Consider the following 22755-nt stretch of genomic DNA (forward strand, 5'->3'; position numbering starts at 1 on the left):
ATGGAGTTCACACCGGTATGTGGAGCCTGCATTTTATGGCATGGTAGTCGCACCCACTGAACTCATAGTGAGGTACCACTGTTAACCCCCTCCCGATTCCTGTCGCTTTTACCCAGTGGCCCTTTCTGTGCCAGGATCATGGGTTGGTGACCTTGAGCCAGCCTCTCTCCTTGGACCCCCTAGAGACGGTGACACTGCAGACCGGGCTTGTTTCTCATGGCCCGGTACCCTGGAGAATGCCGTTCATTTGGGTTTCTCTCATGACCTTCTCGTGGTTAGATTGGGGTTACCGACTCTCAGGAGAAAGAGTTGAGAGTTGGGTACCCTTCCATCCCTTTGGGGTGCCTCTTAAGTGAATCGCACGCCCCTGGTGTTGACCAGATCCCCTGGCCAGGGACCTGCTCCTCGGGCTTATCCTTGTCCCAGCCTCTGAAGGACCTGGGTACAGCCCACGCCTCGCTGTGGGGAGTCACAGCCACCTCTTGGCAGGTGGAGCTGCGCTTTTCACATGTGCACGACCAAGATTTTGTGCCTGGCACCTGGGTGTTCTTTTTCTTTTCTCTTTGTTTATTTTGGCGGCCACACCCTATGATGCTCAGGGGTTAACCCCTAGCTCCACACACAGGAATTGCTCCTGGCGGTGCTCAGGGGACCATATGGGGGGGCCGGGGATCGAACCCGGGTCAGCCGCGTACCTGCCCACGGCACTATCGCTCAGGGTTGATTTTTCTTCTTTGTAACACTGCCCCAATCCTTACACACACCCCCTCGAACTTGTTCCGTTTAAATCCCTCTCGTTATGTTCTCCGTGTTGAGAACGATGTTGTCTCATTGTTCTCCAGACGATGTCTTTGTTTGTAGGTATGCAATGAAATGCCTTGACAAGAAGAGGATCAAGATGAAGCAAGGAGAAACATTAGCCTTAAATGAAAGGATCATGCTGTCTCTTGTGAGCACAGGAGTAAGTATCAGTTCTGAGTATGGCTGTGGTGTGTGTGCGTGCGCGCGTGAACGTGCTCATTTGCACGTGCATGCGTGTGGTGTGTGGGGTGTGTGTGTGTGTGTGTGTGCGTGAACGTGCTCATTTGCACGTGCATGCGTGTGGTGTGTGGGGTGTGTGTGTGTGTGTGTGATATCAGTGCAGCTTGTTTCTTGGTGAAGGATGAGGCAGCCCATTCTCGGGCAGGCTCGGAGCTCCGTCAGAGCAGCAGCTGAGTGTCGTACTGTGCAGCGTGAAACCGTGCAGTTCACGCAGGGTCTTGGTCTCACGGGGAGTTGGAAAAGCACCAGCAGGCCGCGTCTTGCATGCACTTCTCCCTTGAGTGCCCCCTTAGGGTGCTCTTCTCCCTGGCCTGTGGTTGCGGAGACAGGAGTTGCTCATCCCAACAGCCAACGAGATCACCAGAGTCTGGTTAAACATTGGCTGCGTCGTGAGGAGGGGCTCGCAGGGAGACGAGAACACGAGGGGAAAGTAACGTCTGTCCTTCAGAGAGAGCGAGGATTGTTAGGCCAGCAGTTCCCGAAATGATCTGCCCCGACACCCTCTATTTAGAAAGAGAAAAAAGCCGACTCTGAATCCCCCTTGGCTATCTACCGTCTTTCAGCGAACAGAAAGTGCCCTCCTGCACCCTCTAGCCATACCTGAAGCCACTGTCCCCCTCCACTCCTCAGGGGGACCCCTCACTTGGGGAAGTGAGCAGGATTGTCTGCTTGGGGAAACAGTGGCTCAGTCAGGTATGAGCTGGTCCCTTTGGGGCCCTCTCTGGTCCGCGTTTCATTTGAGGGCAACTTTTTGTTCTCAGCACCCACTTCTCTTTCCCTGCTGTGGACCTGGGGCATTTTCTGTCCAGCACTGTGTATACATGTAGGACATTTGATCTGAATGTCAAGGAATTTTTTTTTTAACTCAACGTGGGTTTAAAACAATATTTCCCCTGGGTCCTCTTTACTGCACAAGTGCTTCCTATTCTGAGTGTCTTTTCTACCTGTGATAATACCCAGGGTCAAGATCTTAACTTTTATTTATATAGATGTGTATAAAGACACAGTTTTAAAAAAAGAAAACACTATCTGGGAAACCTGGGCATGCCTTTTTTTTTTTTCTATTTTGGGTCTCATTTAAGGTACTCATTTAACCTCCAGCTACGAGCACATCTCTTTGATTCCACTATTCTTCCTGCATTAACATATGCCTCAGAGACCTGGACCCTACGAAAACAGGATGAGAACGCTATTCGGGTCTCTCAAAGAGGAATTGAAAGAACTATGCTTGGAATATCACGATTCACTCAAATGAGAGATAGAATCCGGAGTTCTGATCTTCGTCAACGCTCAAGAATCAGGGACGCTGTCTCATTTGCCAAGACATCAAAAATCAGATGGGCTGGACACGTAATGAGGTTTACAGACAACCGCTGGACTAGAGCCATTACTGGTTGGATTCTACGGGACATCAAAAGATCACGTGGACGCCCACCTATAAGATGGTCAGACTTCTTCGTCAAGACCCTGAATGATCGGTTTGAGGTTCTGCATGTTCCTAGAACGAACAGATGCCATTGGGCTACGCTAGCACGCAACCGGGATGAATGGAGACGTTACTGGCACCCGCTCGAATAAATCGATGAATAACGGGGATTAAGTGATTCAGTGATTAAGTGATTGGGTCTCATCCAGCGATGCTCAGGGATTACCCCTGGTGGTGCTTAGGAACCAAATGGGATGCTGGGGATCGAACCCTGGTTGGCAGTGTGCAGAGCAAACACCCTATCTGCTGTTTACTATCATTCTGGCCCCTGGGCTTACCTTGTTTGCTGGCTGTCCTGCCCCTGCTGCGCCCCCCCCCCACCCCCGCCCCATACACAGAGAAAGATCTGGAAGGGAAGGTTTGAAATGAGCAGAGGGACTGGGCCCAGCTGTGTGACTCATGCACAGATCTGATGTTAATCACCAAGCCAGGAAGGTTTGTACACAGTGAGACGGGTGTCTCCGCATGCCCTGGGTGGCTTTTTATAAACCTGCGTGTGAAGGATTGGGAAGGAGTCAAATTCTTAATTGTGAAGCAAGGAACGCTCCCTTTCAGCTAGCAACTAAGCAAGGAGTCCAAGGTTCAGGGACAAAGTCTGGGCTTCTGGTGCTCACCGGATCACCACCCTCCAACAACATCCCAATGTTTCTTTGTTTTTGGATTGATTTGGGGGTCTCCAGTGGGATGGGGCCACACCGAGCTGTGCTCAGGGCTTACTTCTGGATCTGTGTCAGTGGTCGCTGCTGGTGGTACTTGGGGGACCATAATGTGAATCATACCCAGCATGAGTTGTGTGCAAAGCAAAAGCCTTAACCCTGGGCTTTGTCTCTGCCCCCCCAACCCTTAACCTCTTGGTTGTCTGTCCATGTCTTATTATCACCTGTAATTATTGTATTGTGATTTATATTCTAGCATTAGCCTTAAGGACTCTCAGCCATTTAAGGAAAAGAACACTGTAATAACTAAGGCCAGCTACAAAATAAAAAGGAAGGATATTGATAACAAGTAACTTTTCTTTATCGGTTTTTTATTTGGGGGCAACCTCTATCCAGCAGTGCTCAGGGGCTGCTCCTGCCTCAGTGCTCGAAGCCTGATCCTGAGCTTCGGAATCATGTGGTATCAGGGGCCAAACCTGGGCCTCCTGCATGCAAGGGATGTGTGCTGCCCACTGAACCATCTCTCTGGCCTTGATGATAAGTAATTTCTAATTGTATACTTCTACATCCCGGCATGTGGATGGTGTTTCTTTAGCACAGCGGTAGGGCGTTCGCCTTGCACGCAGCCAACATGGCCGACCCGAGTTCGATTCCTCCTTCCCTCTCGGAGAGCCCGGCAAGCTACCGAGAGTATCTCGCCCGCACGGCAGAGCCTGGCAAGCTCCCCGTGACGTATTCGATATGCCAGACACAGTAACAACCAAGTCTCCAATGGAGACGTTACTGGGCCCGCTCGAGCAAATCGACAATCAACGGGAGGGCCTTTACCTTTACCTTTACCTTTTTCACTTTAAGGACCATGATTTATAAAGTTATTGATAGATATTGGTATACAGCATTCCAACACCAATTCCATGACCAGTGTCAATTCCCTCCACCACATTTCCCATCCTCCCTCCCGCTCCCTCTCCCCAGCCCCTGACCTGCCATCTTGACAGACACTTTACATAGTTTGGTGGTTATAGTTTAAGTCTCCTGATTTCAGTGTTCATGAAATGCTTTGGGTAAGTAGCCATTACCATTCTCCCACCTCACCAATATACCCAAGACCTCTGTCCCCTGTTCACCCATTACTTCTCTTTCTCCTCTTCTACTCCCCCCCCCCCCCCCGCTTGATTTCTTTCCTTCTCTGTCCTTCTCCCTATGCTCTGGAGTCAAGGGTGACCTAAGCACACCCTTTCCTACTTCACTTTTCCACATCCAGCTATTCTCTGTACCACAGATAAGTGAGATCATCATATGTCTTTCTTCTGGCTCCCTTCATTCAACATGATAACTTCCAGTTCCAACCAGGCTGCAGAAAACTGCATGATTTCATCATTCCTTGGAGGCTGCATAGTATTCCATTGTGTATATATACCACATCCTCAGAACCCATTCATCTGTCATTGGGCACCTAGGTTGATTCCGTATCTTAGCTATCATACTGGTGTGCATCTGTCCTTTTGAATGATTTTTTTTTGTCTTGAGGGTAGATACCCCAAAGTGGAATTACTGGGTCATAGGGCGGTTCCATTCTTAATTTAGATAGTAAGTATTTCGAATAAGAGTCAGCCTGTGTTTGTGACCATTTGTTTGTAACTGATTGGAATGGAAATGCAGCACCCAGTTCATTGAATTGAACTAGTATGAATGACATTACCTTCTGGTTTTTATTGGCAATAACTTTGTCTTCAGTGTTAAATGTGGAAGTGTACTTACTCCAGATCGTAAGTGGCCATTTAAATATTGATTTTTTTAATGAGTTAGCTCAGACCTTGGATACCTGTTGTCAAGAAAGACCGAGGGCAAAGCATGTTGGTAGGAGAGGATGTACATGCAGGTTTCATGTCTCATGGATTTGACATCACTAGAAAGAGAGCAAGATGAAGCCTGAGCGTTTTACAAAACCTAATGGGCTGTTGGAAACAGGAGGCTGGCCCTGAGGAGATAACACGGTCAGTTTGAGGAGATTACTCAGACCGCAATGGGGAACCTTCCCTTACAGAGACTCTGGTCGACTCTGGTCACTTTTGTCACCGTTCCCTCAGTGTTCTTCCAAAAATGCAAGCCTATTTTGCTTTCTGCCAGTAGGAAATCAAAGAGGACCATTTCTGGCTGAGCACCTGGTTTCAGGATCTGTCTCTGAACCCCCACCCCTATCCCACCCCCAACCCCCGGTTCTTCCTTGCCTTTTATTTCCAATGGAGGTGGAAGTCCATTAGCAAAATCCCCCTGGGAGCTGTCTGAGCCTGTTCCTCCATGGCGCCCCTCAGGGCCTGTCCCTTGGGAAGATTCTCATGCTCAGCCTGAGCCTCTGCCTGGGGCCTCTCAGCCCCTGGAGAGCTAGGGGCTTGCAGTGGGCGAGCACACTGGTGCGGCCTCAGCCCAGCCCTCGGCCAAGCTCCCATTTCCTGCCTTTACAGAGAGGTACCTGTAAGAGCTCTGTTGGGGGTTGAATCTTTGCTGGCCCCCAGTTTTCTCTGTGATCTCAGGCCAGGCAGTTTTTTTTTCCCTTGAAATAAGGCAGATCGAATGATTTTTCAAGAGCCCTTCCTACCCCATTAGTCTGTGATGCATGTCCCATCTTAATGTGTCTTAAGGGCATTCAGCCTCTTGGCATTTCCCCAGGCCTCTCAACTGGAGGGTTCACTTCCCTTCCGCTGAGACTAACTCCGGAAGGGTCTATTAGCCCCGCTGAAGAGAGTGGGACTGTCTTTCAAGCTAGCAAAGATCCCAGCTTTACTAAGCTCCAGGACCACTGGCTTCTCCACGCCACAGATGAATTGTTCATCAGATCCGTAGCCAGATCCGTGGGGAGGCTGCTCTTTGGAGCAGAATGAGCCGTCGTCAGTAGACCATGGAAAGATCTGGACAAACATAGGTGGCCTACAAGGAGGACATTGCCTCCCCCCGCCCCCCAGAAGATCATGGCTTAAAAAATTTTTTTTTGAAAATCAATTAAGGGTAGGTCTTTTATAGCACTATAAAAGATAAAATAGTATCTTCACCTACTTTAAGCAAAAACAAATCTTGAAATCAAGTAAACAACTAATCCTACATCAGCAGAATTCGAGGAAAACTAGGTAACCATAACATGAATTTGTAATTTGTTCTATACTCATTTCTTCCAGAAGATTTACGGAAATGGAGTTCAAGCTCATGTCTGCTTATAGGAACACATGAAATCAAATTTATCTCTGTGCCCTAAGTACCGAGGTTTAGACAACATGACTCGTATTTGCGTTGTCATTTGAAATGCCAAGAGGCTGAATGCCCTTGTTGTTCTGTTGAAAGGTGATTTATTTTCTGCATAACTTCCCATCTTATTGTTTCTGCTAAGAAAGCAGAGCTATGCCATGCCGTGTTTTATTCGAATCAGTTGACTGGCAAGCATGCGTGGACAGAAGGAAGCTAGATAGACGTAGCTATTGATCTCATCACAGTTCACAAGGGAACTGGTGCAGCCTGTCGCATGTCCTTCTTCGCTCACTTTCTTTACGATCCTTAAAATTCTTTCATAGGTGGTAAAAAGAAATAAAGGGAGGCCACGCAACTGCCACATCAAGAGACAGCAAGTCACCTCTGTTCCAGAACCCTCTGGAGCTCCTTCGAGGCACTTGCCCTCTGCTCAAACCAGCCACTCCCTGGATTTCTAACACAGTGGTTCACTTTGGCCTGGGTCCGATCTTGCTTGTACCTTGTTTGTCCCTGGCTTCCCTCCTGGTCACCTGGACATCCGGTTTGCACATAGCACCAGTGCGACTAGTCACTGAGTCAGCCTGCCTCACAGGGGACTGGGCACCAGATCTGGCTTTTGACCTCCCTTTATTTTTTTTTTTTGCCACCTATGAAAGAATTTTAAGGATCGTAAAGAAAGTGAGCAAAGAGGGACATGTGACAGACTGCACAGGTCCAACACAAGCCAAAATCTTTGCTGTTTGGCCCTTGGTAGGCAAAGCCAAGTTGTAGACACTCTGATCCCTTCCTCCTTTGGGCTCTCTTCAATGGTGCAGGGAGGAACATTCTCACCAGTTTTCTTGGTGCACCCAAGTACTGACTGATATGAACAAATGGGTGGATTGGACCTCACGTGGCAACGCTGGGCCACGGGGCCCACAGATGGCACCTGCGCTGCCAGCCAACCAGCTTGTGAAGGTGGCTCTACCCTGGCAGGCTGCTTGGCTCCGTCAGGGTCCCATGGACCCCAGAGCTTCGTCACACTTGCTGTCCTCAGTGTTTTACATCCCATGCGTGACCAGGATTTAGCAGCGGCACGTTGCGATGTGAACTCGTATGTCCTTGGGGTCAGCTGATGTTCACCATCTGGCCACAGACTCTTAGGAGAAGCCCTTATTTAATGAGAATCATTGCTGTTTCCCTGTCGAGTGGCTTTCCTTCTTCTTTGCTGGCCACAGGGCATTTGTCCGTGTCCTGAACATGACGCTGGTCTGGTGTATTTGTGAGTGTATTTGTGGAGGCTCCTTCCCCCACGCCGTGAGTGACTGAGCCTTTGGCCATCCTCCTTTGTCATGTCTTCTGAAGACCCGATTCATACCATGTGAGGGCAGTTTGTCAGTGTTTCTGGTGTGACTGCTCTTTGGTGTTCTCTGGGAAGTACTGCTGCTTTCCCATTCCCATCCGGCTCTGCCTCTCCCTGGAAGTGATCCCGTGGGTGGGGTGAGGCGGGCTCAGCGGCCTATGCTCACGGGCTCATGTCCAGTTGCTCCATCACCACTGAACAGATGCCAGTGGGGGAGGGGGGGTCTCTGGCCCAAGTCAGGTGGCTCTTGATGCGTGGGTCCATTTCAGGATTCTCTGTTCTCTTCCCTGTCTGGGTCTTAGGCTAATACCACACGGTCTGAATAATTGTAGCTTGGTAACTCTTGCTGTCTGGCACTGTGAATTTTCTAGCTTTGTTTTTCTTTAAAAGAGCTGAACTTTCTTGGCTCCATAGAGTTCATATCAGTTTTGTAATCAGCTCACCAGTGTCCATTTTTATTAAGATTGTATGCCATCTATACCCTGACCTGGGGAAATTTAGCATCTTTCCAAGTGAGTTTATTTCATCCTTGGCCCTGGTAGCACTGTAACACTGTCCTCCTCCCATTGTTCATCGATTTGCTCGAGCAGGCACCAGTAACGTCTCCATTGTGAGACTTCTTGTTACTGGTTTTGGCATATCGAATATGCCCCAGGAAGCTTACCAGGCTCTGCCATGCGGGTGGGATACTCTCGGTAGCTTGCCGGTCTCTCCGAGAGGGACAGAGGAATTGAACCCTGGTCGGCCACATGCAAGGCAAACATTCTGCCCTCTGTGCTATCGCTCTGCCCTATTTATCATTTTCTCCTTCTGGACATAAATTTAATGCCGCTGTACGCCTCAGTGCTTTGGGACAACAATGCAGGTCACATTTACCTGCCCCGTGACGGGGTTCTTCTGACGTGCAGATTCGAGTTTGAAGGCGATATCTGACTCTCCAGAACCAGAGCATACCACAGGAAAAGTGTCAAGACAATGTGACCTTTCTTCTCTAGAATCCGAGTCTTTGGAAGGTGTTGAGAGCCATGACTGAAGCCGGGTGGGAGCCCTCCGGGTTCTTCCACTCTGGGTGTTGGTGTCATCTGTGCCTTTTCTCCCGTCACCACACCTGTCTCACTCTGGAGCTGGGCCCGGGGACTCGCTCAGGTGGTGGAGCCCCTGCTGAGTCTGTGTGAAGCCCTCGGCCTGATCCCGGCTCCACATGGCCCTGCAGCAACTCCATGGTGTAGCCCAGGTGGTCCCTGAGTGTCTCAGGACTGGGCCTTAAGACTCTTCATAACAGTTGCTGAGCCGGTGTCCCCTCCACTGACGGGTGGGGACACAGGCATGGTCTAGGGTTGAGGTGGGGTGTGGAGGCTTCTGGAACCCCTGGAGCCTTACTCACAGACTTGTGTTCCCACTCTAGGATTGCCCTTTCATTGTCTGTATGACCTATGCCTTCCACACTCCCGACAAGCTCTGCTTCATCCTGGATCTGATGAACGGTAAGAACTCAGGGGCTCTGAACCCCCAGGGAGTCTGTGCCCTCAGGGAGACTTGGCCACCTTCCTGTCGGGTCCTGGTGGCATCTCTCAGGCAGGCTGAAGCTGGGTGGCCCAGATAACTCGGTTCCCCTCAAGTTAAAGGAAACCGGCAACTCTCCCATTTTCAGTTAAAATCGTTTCAGAATGTTGACCGCAGGGGTTGGAGAGATAGTCCAGCAGATGAGGCACTTCCTTGCACATGGCAGACCCTGGATTTGATCCCCTGCACCCCATATTGTCCCCCTGAGTCCGTCAAGAAGAATTTCTGAGCACAGAGCCAGGGGTTATCCTTGAGTATTGCTGGGTGTGCCCCCATCAAAGTTAAGTTGACAGCAGTTTCTCTGAGCCCCCCCACCCCCACCCCAACCCCATCCCCAGGAAGGCGAATTTTTAAAAGTCTGTTTTTGTAAAATAAGAGTGAAACTTGATTTTCTCGAATGTTGTGGGCCAACATCTAACCCAACTTTGAAGAATCACCTTTGGGCTGATACAGCTTTCCCCTCCATCTCTGACTCTGACATCTGCACTCCTGTAGGTTGATCTTTCAAACTACAGAGGATGCCCAGAGATGGCTGAAAAGGGTTTTTTGTTTGTTGGTTGGTTGGTTGGTTTGTTCAGGGCCAGAAAAATAGTTTCCTAATACTAGACGCTGACATGGTACTTTCAGCAGCAAGACCCAAGTAGAAAGGCAGGCACACCAACCAAAGATACGCCTGCCTAGGAGTTTTGTTATGTCTTGGGGATGCATGATTTAAAGCCGGATCCATCCTTAGCATGGAAGGATTTCACAGCTGCAGTGATGGGACAAAGAAGCCAGAGAGCAGCGCAGGCTCTGCCTAGTTCTGTGACGATCAGAGAAGGCAACACTCCTGGCACGGGAGAGGCTGGAGTAGAGGCCCCTCGGCTTTGTAGAACAGGGAGCTGAGGCACTCCCTGGGAGCACCTGGGGTGTCCTGGAACTCAAGACCTTTTACTTCTTCATCTGGTTGAGTTTATACAGTAGTGTTGTGTGCGAACAGGCAGGAACTCAAAAAAAAAAAAAAACAGTGGCAATAAAGACACACACTTATAGACACGAGGAGGCTTTTCTTCTTTTGAGTTCATTTTAAATAAAACAAAAACCTTCCTTCAGCCTGTGGGGAGTCTTACTTGAGTAAGTAAGTCTTACTCTGTCTCCATCATCTGGCGATAGGATGACTTATCTTGGTCAACACTTGATCAGGAAGATCTTTGATCCCAGAGCAAAGTTGAAAGCATTTTACCAAGGACACCCAAATATTCACCAGCTAGATTTTTTTACCAGTCACAATTGGGCTTTTTTAATTTGCTTTTGCTTTTTGGGTCACACGCATCTTTCTGGGTCAGGGGTTACTCCTGGCTCTTTACTCAGGAATTATTCCTGGTGGTGCCTGGGGGCCATATGGGATGCTGAGGATTGAACCAAGGTCGGCTGCATGCAAGGCAAACACCCTATCCACTGTGCTGTCACTCGGGTCTCGACAATTGGACTTTTATTCCTTCTCTCTTGATTTAATTCAGTGTGACTTGTTGATTTTTGTGTTGTGTTGGGGCCACATGCCATTTGCAGACAGGTCAGTGCAGTCCCCTGTGTCATCAGAATGACCAGCTGGGCTTCTGGGATGGCGTCTCTGGGACGAGCCCAGGCTGAGAGCACAGATAGCATTTGCTCTTGCCTGGGCCCACACGTCTTTTCCAGTCTCCGTTCTCCCTGCAGTTTCCACTGTACTTCATAAGCACGACTGCCCTTGTCTTGCTGTGTCCTGACCATTCAGCCTCACGCCAGAGCCCATTTTGAGTAAAACTCTCTGTGCCTCAGAGTTAGGGATGGGCGACCTTCCCCCATCTCCCCGCCCTTCCTGTTCCCTGGCAGCCACACCCAAGAACTGCCTCTGGGCGCCATTTCAGCCCATTAATCACCATGATTCAGAGACTCACAAATGAATCTTGGAAGAGAGAAGCACGCCACAGATATGCCTCAGTATCCCAAATAGTTAAAAAAATTTTAGAATTCCAGGAACGCTCGACCACTTTTGTGGCCGCAGGACATCTCAGAACTATTCATGGCAAGCACTACAAAATAAATTATTTAGCATCTGCCTATGGGGCAGGCTTGGGTGGTGGTGGGAAAATTCGAAATAATGGTGGTGGGAAGGTGTGATAGTGGTGGGATTGGTGTTGAAATGTTGAATGTAAGCAGTAATCAATTGCGAACAACTTTAGGACAATAAAATTTTAAAATTAGAGAAGTAACGTGGAGTCCACGCCTCATGCTTCAGTCAGCTTAGTCAGTGGCTGAATAAACAGCAGTACTCCTAAAAAAAAACTCTGCATGTCTGATTCCAGGGGGCGATTTGCACTACCACCTCTCCCAGCATGGAGTTTTTTCGGAGAAGGAGATGAAATTCTACGCCACCGAGATCATCCTGGGGCTGGAGCACATGCACAGTCGCTTTGTCGTCTACCGAGATTTGAAGGTGAGTCGGGGCAGTGTGTGGAAGGGTATTGTGGGGTGTAGTCTGGGACCCCGCTTCTCATAGAGTACCCTGTCATTCTGGGCAAACCTCTGGGCTGAAGTCACTCTGGGTGCTGTTGGCCTCTTCCCGGCTACCAGGCCTGTCATGGGAATCCTGGCACCCGGGTCTCTGTCTCCTCCACGCCTGCCTGCTGCCCTGGCCTGGGTCGGCCCCTGTTTGCTCTCATGCTTCAGGTGTTTGAGCCAGGAAAGGTGGAAGGGCAGGTTCTGGGTGTTCCCCATTCTAGAGCTGATTTGGATTCAGTCAACGGTCACTAAGCATCTGATTTGCTCTGGGTGAAACTGGAGGCATAATGGGGCCGGGAAGAGAACACAACAGGTGAGGTGCTTGCCTTGCATGCAGCTGACCTGGTGCAATCCCCAGCTCCCTGGGGCATCCAGCTGCTCAGACAGGAAGTGGCACTGCCAGTTGCCGTACAGAACCCCTGCCACCCCCCCAGACCTCATTTTGAGCCCCACGAGGAGTGGCCGCTTTTGGCACAGTGTCAGATGAGGGGAAGATCAGTGGTTCTTCTCTCACCACCAGTTACCAAACCCCACTGCCCAGAGGGGCCCTGCCCCACACTGTTCTTCGAGATGATCTGAACGGTCACAAGTACGAGAACTGCATGGACCAGATTGGCCGGATTTGGGCTTTTGCTTCGTTCTCTTTAATAACATCACTGGGTTTGAGTCCCAGCACTGTTTAGTCTCCAGTTGTTGTGACCCTGGCAGCTCCCAGTACCATTGGGGTAGCCCGGGTATCCTCAGCACCACAGGGCCCTTGCACAGCTCAACACATCCTCAGGCCCTTGCATTGAGCTTCTGGCTGGGCTGGCTAAGAATTGCCAGCGAGGCCTCTGGGCCTCCAGCATGTGGCTTGTGAGGACCAGTAGCTCCCTGGGCTTGGGGCAGAGACCTCAGACAGGAGTTAAGGCACTTGCCTTGCAGATGGCCAGCCCCAGTTCAATTCCTGGCACTGCGTGGTTGCCCAAGCACTGCCAGAGGTCACTCTTGAGTACAGGGTCAGGAATAGCCCCTGAGCATCACCTGGCGTCGCCCAAGCCCACTCCCTAATCTCCTCTTAGGTCCCTTGCCCTCCCCCAAAATAATCTCATTGGGCTTTAAAAAATGAACTAAGTTTCTCTCTTCTGAATTTTTCTCTCCTGCACTCAAGAATTACCTCTGGCTGTGTTCAGGGGACCGTATGGGATGCCGGGGAATCAACCTGGGTTGGCCGCATGCGAGGCAAATGCCCTACCTGCTGTGCTGTCACTCTAGCCTGAACTTTTCCATTCTGGACCATGCTGCTTAGACTCGGGTTGTGTATGAATGTGGAAGCCAGGAGTTTGCTTAGCACACCTGAGGCGATAACTCATCTAGCCAGCCATCCGAAAGGATGGAAGTGAAGGGGACCTTGACAAATCACAGTAATGCCACGCATGTCTAATAGCAGGGAGGGAAGTGACAGGCATGAGAACTGCCTGGCAGCGTGAGAAGCATCTAGCAGACTCTGTACCTCCTACCTCAGAATCCCTCTGGAGACTGTGTGCCTCCTAGCCCAGAACCCCTCTGGAATGAACGCAAGTGACCAAACGAGATGTGCAGACCATGCGCTCCTCTCAGGGAGCTCCTCTCAGCATGGTTAGTTCACATTTTTAGGACCCCTTCTGAGACTCTCAAAAATGCTGTCTGATTTCGGGCCATATTTTAGAAACAATAAATTTTAAAGCTTTCTTTGAGATGAAAGAATCATACCACCTTTGTATACCTGCACTGATAAACTTTAATTCACCTGTAGCAACCTAAACTGCAGTAAATGAAAAAATTTTTAAAAGGAACACTTCTCTTAGCTTTCATATGAGCATCAAAAGGGGAAAATGTATTTTCGTTTGGAGTGGTTTGACACTGGTAGCCACGTGACCTTTTTGTTTCTTCATCTGAGTATTACAGAATTAAAATTGCATGCAGAAGGCCCACGAAGTTCTATTGTCGCATGTTTTCATTTAAATCTGCCACTCGTTCCTAATCATCTTTATGATGCATTTTTGTCTTCCGAGCTATTTAGTAGGCAGTGGCATTACTTAATTTCTATTCAAACTTAATTCTAGTCACTCATGATTATTCATGCTTCAATTTTATCATGGCGTGCCTTGATTTTTATTTCCAGCAAAATAATTGTTGATCTCCGGCAGAAAAATATTATTAAGATGACTTTAATTCGGTATTTATTAGGGAGGGAAGCTTTGTTTTCCGTGACTATGACCATTAAATCGAATCTTAATGGACCCGTTTCATCAGAGTCGCGGTCACTGTCCTCTCTGGTCATTTAGTGGGGCTCTGTGTTGATGGCAGACTAGTAAACAACACTGACATTGATGGGCACCCGCGTGCTACCGTGGAATATTGTGATTCCTGAGGCCAGAACGTGCGTCTTCTGTAGGGTTCTGTCCCCTGCTGTGTTCTGGGATCTTGTCCTGAGAACCCCTGATGGCATGAATGTCTTCTGGCTACGCCATAGATTTTGTAGCCCAGGTCAGAAACAGCTTTTTGCTCATGACAGTGGTCAGGCCCCTTCCGTGTTAGCTGCCTGGCTTCAGAGGAAGATGCTGTCATTTCTGTCATGACCACTTTGCTGCTAAAATTACCAGGAAACTGATTGCTCTCAGGGTCCTTCCTTCCCTGGGTGGGAGCACATAAATTCGGCTTCTTGTTTCCACACAGGCTATGACAGAGGAATAAGATAAAAGTCACGATCATGATCATCCTGTTCGTCGATTGCCTCGACAGGCCCCCGTAACGTCTCCTTTGTCCTAGCCCTGAGATTTTCTTTAAAAGTGCCATATTCGAGGCTCTTTCAGGGTTAGGAGAATGAGACCCATCATTGTTACTGGTATTTGGCATATCGGGTACGCCACGGGGAGTTTGCCAGACTCTGCCGTGTGGGCAGGTAACATTCGGTAACCTGTCAAGTTCTTATTATCTCATTAAGATAAAAGTACCTGTAATTTTATTTCATTTTGTTTTGTTTTGTTTGTTTGGGGACCATGACCAGCAATGCTCAGAGGTTACTCTGGGCTCAGCACTTAGGGATCATTCCTCGTGAGCTCGGGAGACCAGAGTGGGTGTCGCAGATTCAACCCCGGTCGGCTGCATGCAAGGCGCATACCCAACCGGCAGTGCTGTCTCTCTGGCTCCGACGTGCCCGCCAATTCAGAAGCTCTCAAAGCCCCTGTGATATTCGAGGGACCTTAAGGATCATCTTGTCTCTCATTCTAGCCTGCAAATATCCTCTTGGATGAACACGGACACGTGAGGATATCAGATCTAGGTCTGGCGTGTGATTTTTCCAAAAAGAAGCCGCACGCGAGTGTGTGAGTATCCGGGGGACTCTGGACGGTCTCACGCGGGCCCAGACCTGGGCACCTGGGCACGGCCTGGGAATGGGCCCAGGGGTGGGGGGATTGGTTTGCATCGTGCTCTCATCCCGGGCTGGAGGGGAGGGAGGGAGTCAGAGGGGTCTGTTTTCTCCCTGGGGGAGCTCAGTGGACCTGAAGTGGCCAGAGGCTCTGGGGCTTGGAGCAGGGCTAAGGCCCCCTGTCCATGCTGTGTGAGCCCTAGCATGTCGGTCTGCCTGCCACACCCACAGTCTCTCCATCTGTGGAGCAGAGGCAAAACGCCCCTTGCAGGTGCTGAGACGCTGCCTGGGATGCCCAGGCCAGGACCCACGTTCCCTCAGCTTTTGGCTTTTCCCTTTTTCTTTAACGTGGCATCCCCCACCACCACCCCCAAGTGACATCAGGGATTTTTTTTCCCCCCACACTTAAGACTAGATAATCCACTAGCAGTTTGACTGGAAGAGCAGGTCATGCGTTTTGCTCTGAGCACTGTGTCCTCCCCATGGTCCACCAAGGGGTCCCCGAGCACTGAGGTGGGGGTGCTGCAGGCGTGGGTCATGGCTGGGACTGTGTCACACACCCCCTCCCCGCTCTGCTGAACACCTGCCACCTTCCTCTCGGCTGTCCTGGGCTCTGTCCTTCTGCGAGGCAGGTGGCCCTCCCCCCCTCCCCCCACCAGGGCCACTTGTGGAACACTCTGTGGTTTGTTTTCTTTGGTTTTTCTCTTTTTCAAGTGTTTCTTTTGTGGCACCCACCGAGTCTTTCAAAGGTGCATCTTACTGTGTGTCTTGTATGTGTGTGAGAGTGTCCTGGAAGAAACGCCAGATGCCTTCCTGAATTTGTGCACGCAGAAAATAGCCCCCAGACCCTCCTGGGTGTGGGATAGGTCGTCCAAGTGGTTCTTAGCCGAGGTGCGTGGTGGGGGTGGGGGGCGGCTGCAGCGGCAAAGCTCTGATCAAATGTTAATAGCGACCAGCTCCAGCTCTGCAAACAATGGGAGATGGTGAGAAAAGCATTAGCATTTTGCGGGCACTTTACAGTTATTAGGCCAGAGCCTGTGGTTGCATAACTCCCAGGGAGTCCATCAGACATTTTAAGAGTCATTTGAATTTTTAATGCCACCGCTATTCGGTATGCTAATTTCTTCAATTTAGTATGGTCACAGCTGAATATGAATCCAAGAGCTCATAAGAGTTAATCTTCCACAGAAATTAACTTGAAGATAGGCGGTTATTTATTTCCCGATGGGGCCTACCCACTTTTGCCTCTGATTCACATGTCAGCTCCAAGAGGCAGGCCAGGCGGCCCTGGCCCCTGGCTGGCTCGGCAAGGCGTTTTATTTGAGCAGCTTCTGGAAAGGGGTAGGACGGGAAAGGTGGAGATTCGTGAATGATCCAGCCACGTAGGCCACTGCCTGAAAGTGGGTAGGAGGGGAGATGGCTCGCTGGGCTGAGTGCATGCTGTGCTTGAAGGAGGCCAGGCTCCATCCCTGGCACCCTGGGTGTGGCCCACCCGCCAAGCACCACCAGGAGGAGCTCCCAGCACCTCTGGGCAGGGCCCAAAACAGTAAACAAAACATCAAATAGGGAGCCGGAGCCATGGCACAGTGGGGAGGGTGATTGCCTTGCATGCAGCCAACCCGGGTCCGATCCCCGGCATCCCATAGGGTCTCTTGAGCCCTGCCAGGAGTGAGTGATTCCTGAGGGCAGAGCTGGGAGTAAGGCCTGAGCACTCCCCAGAAGCAAAAATTGAAAAGTCAAATAGAATGATATATTTTTTAAAAGATCAACGCACACAGTGAGTAGTTAGTGTTTTAAGGAAGTGGGTGGAGGGACACGTTACGTACGGCCGAGAATGAAGACGCAGCCAGCAGGGCGGGTTTGGGTTCTTTCCCCTTGCTTGCTTGCTTTCCCCAACCTCCTTCCCCTCCCCTTGGAAATGCGGATAACAAGGATGTTTACCTCTAATGGCAGCAGTGAGGGTCACTTGCCCCGTTCTGATGGAGGCAAGAATGTTTCTCTAAGACCCTCCAGATGAAAGGCCCCCGACCTCCTGGAGCCCGGCCCAGGGAGCCTCCTGGAAGTGGCTGTGCATGGGATGGTGGTGCTGGTGGCCCCATGTCATCTGACATTGGCTGAACGTTGGCTGTCCAGGCACACAAAGCTGCTCTGAACCCCCTAGTAGCTCCCTGGAACCTCTCCGGTCACAGTTACCATCCTCTGCTTTGGGGCCAGGGTGTGACCCAGTGATACAGGCATTTGCCTTGCTCTTGGGAGGCCTTGGATTTGAAGCCCCAGTATCATAAACAGAACTGTCACTGTCACTGTCCTCCCATTGTTCATCGATTTGCTCGAGCGGGACCAGTAACATCTCCATCGTGAGACTTGTTACTGTGTTTGGCATCTCGAATACGTCATGGGTAGCTTGCCAGGCTCTGCCGTGCGGGCGAGATACTCTTGGTAGCTTGCCGGGCTCTTCGAGAGGGGAGGAGGAATCAAACCTGGGTCAGTCAGACCGGCCACGTGCAAGGTGCAAGGTCAGTGGTCTACCTGCTATGCTATGGCTCCAGCCCAAACATAACACGTTTTTAAATTAAAAGAATTATTAAAAATGATATATAAAATTTCACATAGTATTTTTATGTGTGTATATATATAATATGTATACATATGTACATACATATATATGCATATGTATATATATTATGCCTGGTTTAGCCTTGGATCCCCCTGGCACTCCTGCTGGGGTGACCCTGATGGCCCCAGCAAGACCCAAGCATTAGCAGCATCAAATGCTATCTCAAGCTAGTTACCCACGCAGTCCACTTGGTGAAGAATCACCTAGAGTCTCAGGATCCCCTGAGATCTGCGTAGGAGACTACATACACACACACACACACACACACACACACACACAAAGGTTAATTAAGAGAAACTAACTTGAACAAGGTCACATATCTGGTACATTGTGAACGAAATGAGGAATCAAAATATTAACTTGAGCTCGAATTCAAACCCAGTTTTTTTCTTCTGTGTAGTATTGGGCCCACTCTCAAAGACTGATAATTTGAGAGCCAGAGCAATAGTACAAGAGTCTTGCATGAGACTGACTCTGTTTTGACCCCAGCAACGCATATGGTCCCCCAGAACCACTAAGGAGTGATCCTTGAGCAACAGAACCAGGAGTGAGCCCCAAGCATTGCCAATCTGCGCCTCCACCCGGGGCTCCCCTACAAAAGTCCTGGACCTCTCTGCTGCCTGTTAACCAGATTAAGGGATTTGGGTCACCTCAGACCTGGTTTCCCAGGTCCCCTCAAAATCGTGACCCCCTTGCTGGGGCCCTGTCCAGCTGGCCTATCCTCACATTAGCAGTATAACTGATCTGAGCTGAGGCGTAAGTCCATGTAGTCCTGGAATCACCCTGTTATCACAAGCAAAGTGAAAGCTGACTGGAACAAGCCAGGAAAAATCGGAGGGAAACTTTGGGGATGGAGGAGATGAGAGGACCTTAAGGTGCATGCCGGCTCGCCCTACCCGAGGACACAAAGCCGTGGCTGGGTTTCAGGGCTTCTCAGTGTTCTAGTGCTCTTTCTCTGCATGGTCATGCAGCACCCCCTTCCATGGGCAGGGCCAGGAATGCTGGGAGCTGCGGTGTGGGCAGCTGGTGCCAACCACCGCACTGGCTGGCCCGCATCTTTCTCTGTGCCCCTCGTGTGCCCCAAGACCCCCTGCTCCATCACCCCCCCCCCCCCGCACTCACCCCTAACCTAGTGTGTGCACCCTTGTTGGTATCTGCCCATTCCAGGATTGGGTTTGGGCCCGAGAATCTTGGCGGAAATATGCTGGTGAAGGTTTGCCCTGAGCCACACCGTCTGGGACGTCCCTCTGGAGGTCCCTCCTAGAGACCCCCGCTCCTGTGCAGGAGTCCAGACCTGTGCTCAGTGCTCAGTCCACTGCCATGGAAAACAGCTTTTTTGTTGCTGTGCCATAAATTCATTCAAAATAGGCATCGGGGCGTAGGGCGTTTGCCTTGCCTGCAGCCTACCCGGGTTCAATCCCCAGCATCCCATATGGTCCCTCTCGAGCACCACCAGGAGTGATTCCTGAATGCAGAGCCAGGAAGAACCCCTGAGTATCACTGGGTGTGACCCAAAAAGCAAATATATATATATATATATATATATAAGCTGGAGCGATAGCCTTGCACACAGCCAACGTGGTCGACCTGAGTTCGATTCCTCCGCCCCTCTCAGAGAGCCCGGCAAGCTACCGAGAGTATCTCGCCTGCATGGCAAAGCCTGGCAAGCTACCCGTGACGTATTTGATATGCCAAACACAGTAACAACAAGTCTCATGATGGAGACATTCCTGGGCCCGCTCGAGAAAATTAATGAACAACGGGAGGGCAGTGACAGTGATATATATATATATATATATATATATACCTCTGGCTCAGAGAGGAAGTGCCGTGGGTCAGGCGCACGCTGAGTGGGTTCGATCCCCGGCACAACATACGGTCCCCCGAGTCCTGCCAGGAGTGATCTCTGAGCATAGAGCCAGGAATATCCCCTGAACACTGTCATGTGTCTGCACTCACACAACCCATCCCCCCCAAAATGAAGCCTGTTGGAGGGGCTGTACCCTGGCCTGCCCCAAAGCTGTAGATCCTGTTCGCGACCCATTCTGGTGACAGCCACACAGCAGGGAAGGCATTTTTACCAAACCAGAGAGAACTGGTGGGGAGCAGGGACACTGGGACTGGGGCTGCTTGGGGCCTTTGCAGGGACCCTTTCTGGCTACATATTTGGAAAGTTTCTCGGGAACTGTGGGTCACTTCAAGACAGAACAGAACATGTTCAGATCATCATGAAGGGGTGTGTGTGTGTGTGTGTGTGTGTGTGTGTGTGCGCGTGTGTGTGTGTAGGGGTGGATAGAAGAATGAGAGGGCCTTGCAGTTACCGACGGTGCAGATTTTATCCAGAACAGTTGTCCTGGTCCCCCCCAAGTGATTTTCATCCCCTTCCTGAAGGCGCCGTCATGTGGCTGAGCTGGGCCCTAGACGCCCTCCATGGTTTTCGAAACCTAACGCATCCCTTCTCTCCTTCTCCATCCGCAAACCCTTGTCCTACTTCTTCCATGGTACCTGGTGGCCTGTGGCCTGCCGCCTTGGCATGTGTGATCCCAGTGCTCTCAGCACAGGGGGGTAGACAGTCCCTCCCTGCCCCTCTGCAGGGCAGAGTGCTGTACAGAGCCACCTGGTCCTGATGCGGGGTTGGGGCGCCCCTCCTCTGCTGCCTCTCCTCCCCAGAGCTCTCGCAGACACCCACAGGAGAGTCACCTTCGCTCTTCAGTGTGCTGGCGGGTAAGACTGAGCGAGATTCAAAATTTCCGACCTCCTCAGCCGGCCAGCTGGCATTGTCTTTCACACAAGGATGTATGTGTATTCACGCAGGTACTCGCTGGCCCGGCAAAGGCTGCTTCCCGCCCAGGTGTCACATGCACGGTGGTGCCTGGTGGTTCCCTTCCCCCACGCACACCGGCCTCTGAGCGAGCTGCCCCTGTGTGCCCAGGTGCGTGTGCTGAAGGCTCCCCGTGTTCTTTCTCTCCCCAGGGGCACGCATGGCTACATGGCTCCCGAGGTGCTGCAGAAGGGGACGGCGTATGACAGCAGTGCCGACTGGTTCTCCTTGGGCTGCATGCTCTTCAAGCTTCTGAGAGGGTGAGTATGTGCTGGTGAGCGAGTACCGGGGGGGAGGGGTGCACCCGAGCAGCCCAGAGCCAGAGCATTCAGACGTGCCTCCGTTAGAGCGTTCAGACGTCACTAGGTCCCAGCATTCTTTCTCTGCCCTCCACCCCGAGGTGCTTTGCATCGCCCTGAAATTGGACATCCCACCCGTGACTCTTACTGCATGCAGTCAGAACAACTTTATGGCCAACCGCTCACAATGTGAGGCTTTTGTTCCCTTCCCACAGGCACCCCAGCATCTGAAGTGAGATGGCTTTAAAATATTTCCCTCTACTGGGGCTGGAGCAATAGCACAGCGGGGAGGGCATTTGCCTTGCACGCGGCCAACCCGGGTCCGATTCCCAGCATCCCATGTGGTCCCCTGAGCTACTGCCAGGAGTAACTCCTGAGTGCAGAGCCAGGAGTAACCCCTGTGCATCGCTGGGTGTGACCCAAAAATCATTGATATAATACATATTAAAAATAATTCACTAATAAATAAATATTTTTAAAAAACTGGAAAGGTGGGGGCTGGAGTGATAGCACAGCGGGGAGGGCGTTTGCCTTGCACACGGCCAACCCGGGTTCGATCCCCAGCATCCCATATGGTCCCCTGAGCACCGCCAGGAGTGATTGCTGAGTGCAGAGCCAGGAGTGAATCTCTGTGCATCGCCAGGTACGACCCAAAAAGAAAAATAAAATATTTCCCTCTACCATCCTTTGCTGGGGAAAACTTTATATTGTAGACTATAAATGATTAAAGATGGTTATGGACCTTTTCCCCCCCCCCCACCCCCTTCCTTAGAAATTATTATTTATTTTTTTTAATTATTATTATTTTGCCTTTTGGGTCACACCCAGTGATGCTCAGGTTTTACTCCTGGCTCTGCACTCAGCGATTACTCCTGGCAGGGCGTGGGGGACCCTATGGGATACTGGGCATTGAACTTAGGTCGGCTGCATGCAAGGAAAACACCCTCCCGGCCCTCCCTTAGAAATTATTGCTTCGTGGTTATCTTAGGAGCATTTTGAAGTTTGCAAAACAGGGGAAGGATCCATTTGGGAAAAGTGGACATTCATTGGTAAGCATGCAGGAACTGGTGTCTTTCAAAGCACACAGACAATGAATTTGTAGAATTGTGTGTGTTTCATGATTTGTGTCACGTGGGACCCTTCGTTCTGAACAACCAGAGTCGGTGCAATCGACCGGGCAGATGATGAAATGCAGTCCCTTGCAAAATCCGTCCTTGGAGTGAATACTTAGCAGGATCCTAATGTCGCCATGAATCTTAAGAACTTCTACCCAGTTTGACTAAAAACGTTGAAGTTTTTTTTTTTTTTCAAAGAACGTTCTTGGCTTTTCTTTATGCACAAAGATCCAGAAAACGCTTCATATTCAGGTTTCCTTCTCCTGCGCACACAGGCCCAGCAGTTTAAGCTACACCAGTAGTCGCCTTTGCGCTCACCCAACTCACCGAGCACCACTGTATCTTCCTCTTCTATTTAGGACCTTCTAAGCAGAGTCTGGATTCGGTTTCTTCCCCCCCGACTGGCGTGGAGCACCCTGGCTGCTTCCTTAGGAGTCGGATAATTCAGTTATTCTCCACTGACAGTATTCACTTGGGACCTGAGATTATATTATTGCTTAGAAAGTCAGGTCCTGGTGGGCCTCAATTGCATTAGGACATTTGTGGAGCCTGGATGGCCCTAATTCACTCATCAGACTAGCTGACCCAATTAGAGTTTCTGTAAGAGAGGCCAGAGGAAACGGCTTCCACAGGAGAGGCTCTTCCACCACTGGCGGCTGTGCGT

General features: G+C 50.5%; 1 protein-coding gene across 3 annotated transcripts in view; it reads left to right on the top strand.

Annotated features, from left to right (window-relative positions):
• GRK3 (G protein-coupled receptor kinase 3) overlaps window positions 1-22755 on the top strand; it is a 159003-nt gene that overhangs the window by 112833 nt on the left and 23415 nt on the right. For all 3 annotated transcript variants that reach the window (XM_056114452.1, XM_056114453.1, XM_056114454.1), the window contains 5 exons: window positions 862-961; window positions 9171-9249; window positions 11653-11783; window positions 15101-15195; window positions 20830-20937. In XM_056114452.1, coding sequence (XP_055970427.1) covers window positions 862-961; window positions 9171-9249; window positions 11653-11783; window positions 15101-15195; window positions 20830-20937 — 513 coding nt within the window. The remainder of the gene's footprint in view (window positions 1-861; window positions 962-9170; window positions 9250-11652; window positions 11784-15100; window positions 15196-20829; window positions 20938-22755) is intronic.

This window comes from Sorex fumeus, unplaced genomic scaffold, assembly GCF_029834395.1.
Source record: "Sorex fumeus unplaced genomic scaffold, SorFum_2.1 ptg000025l, whole genome shotgun sequence".
Classification (NCBI taxonomy): domain Eukaryota; kingdom Metazoa; phylum Chordata; class Mammalia; order Eulipotyphla; family Soricidae; genus Sorex; species Sorex fumeus.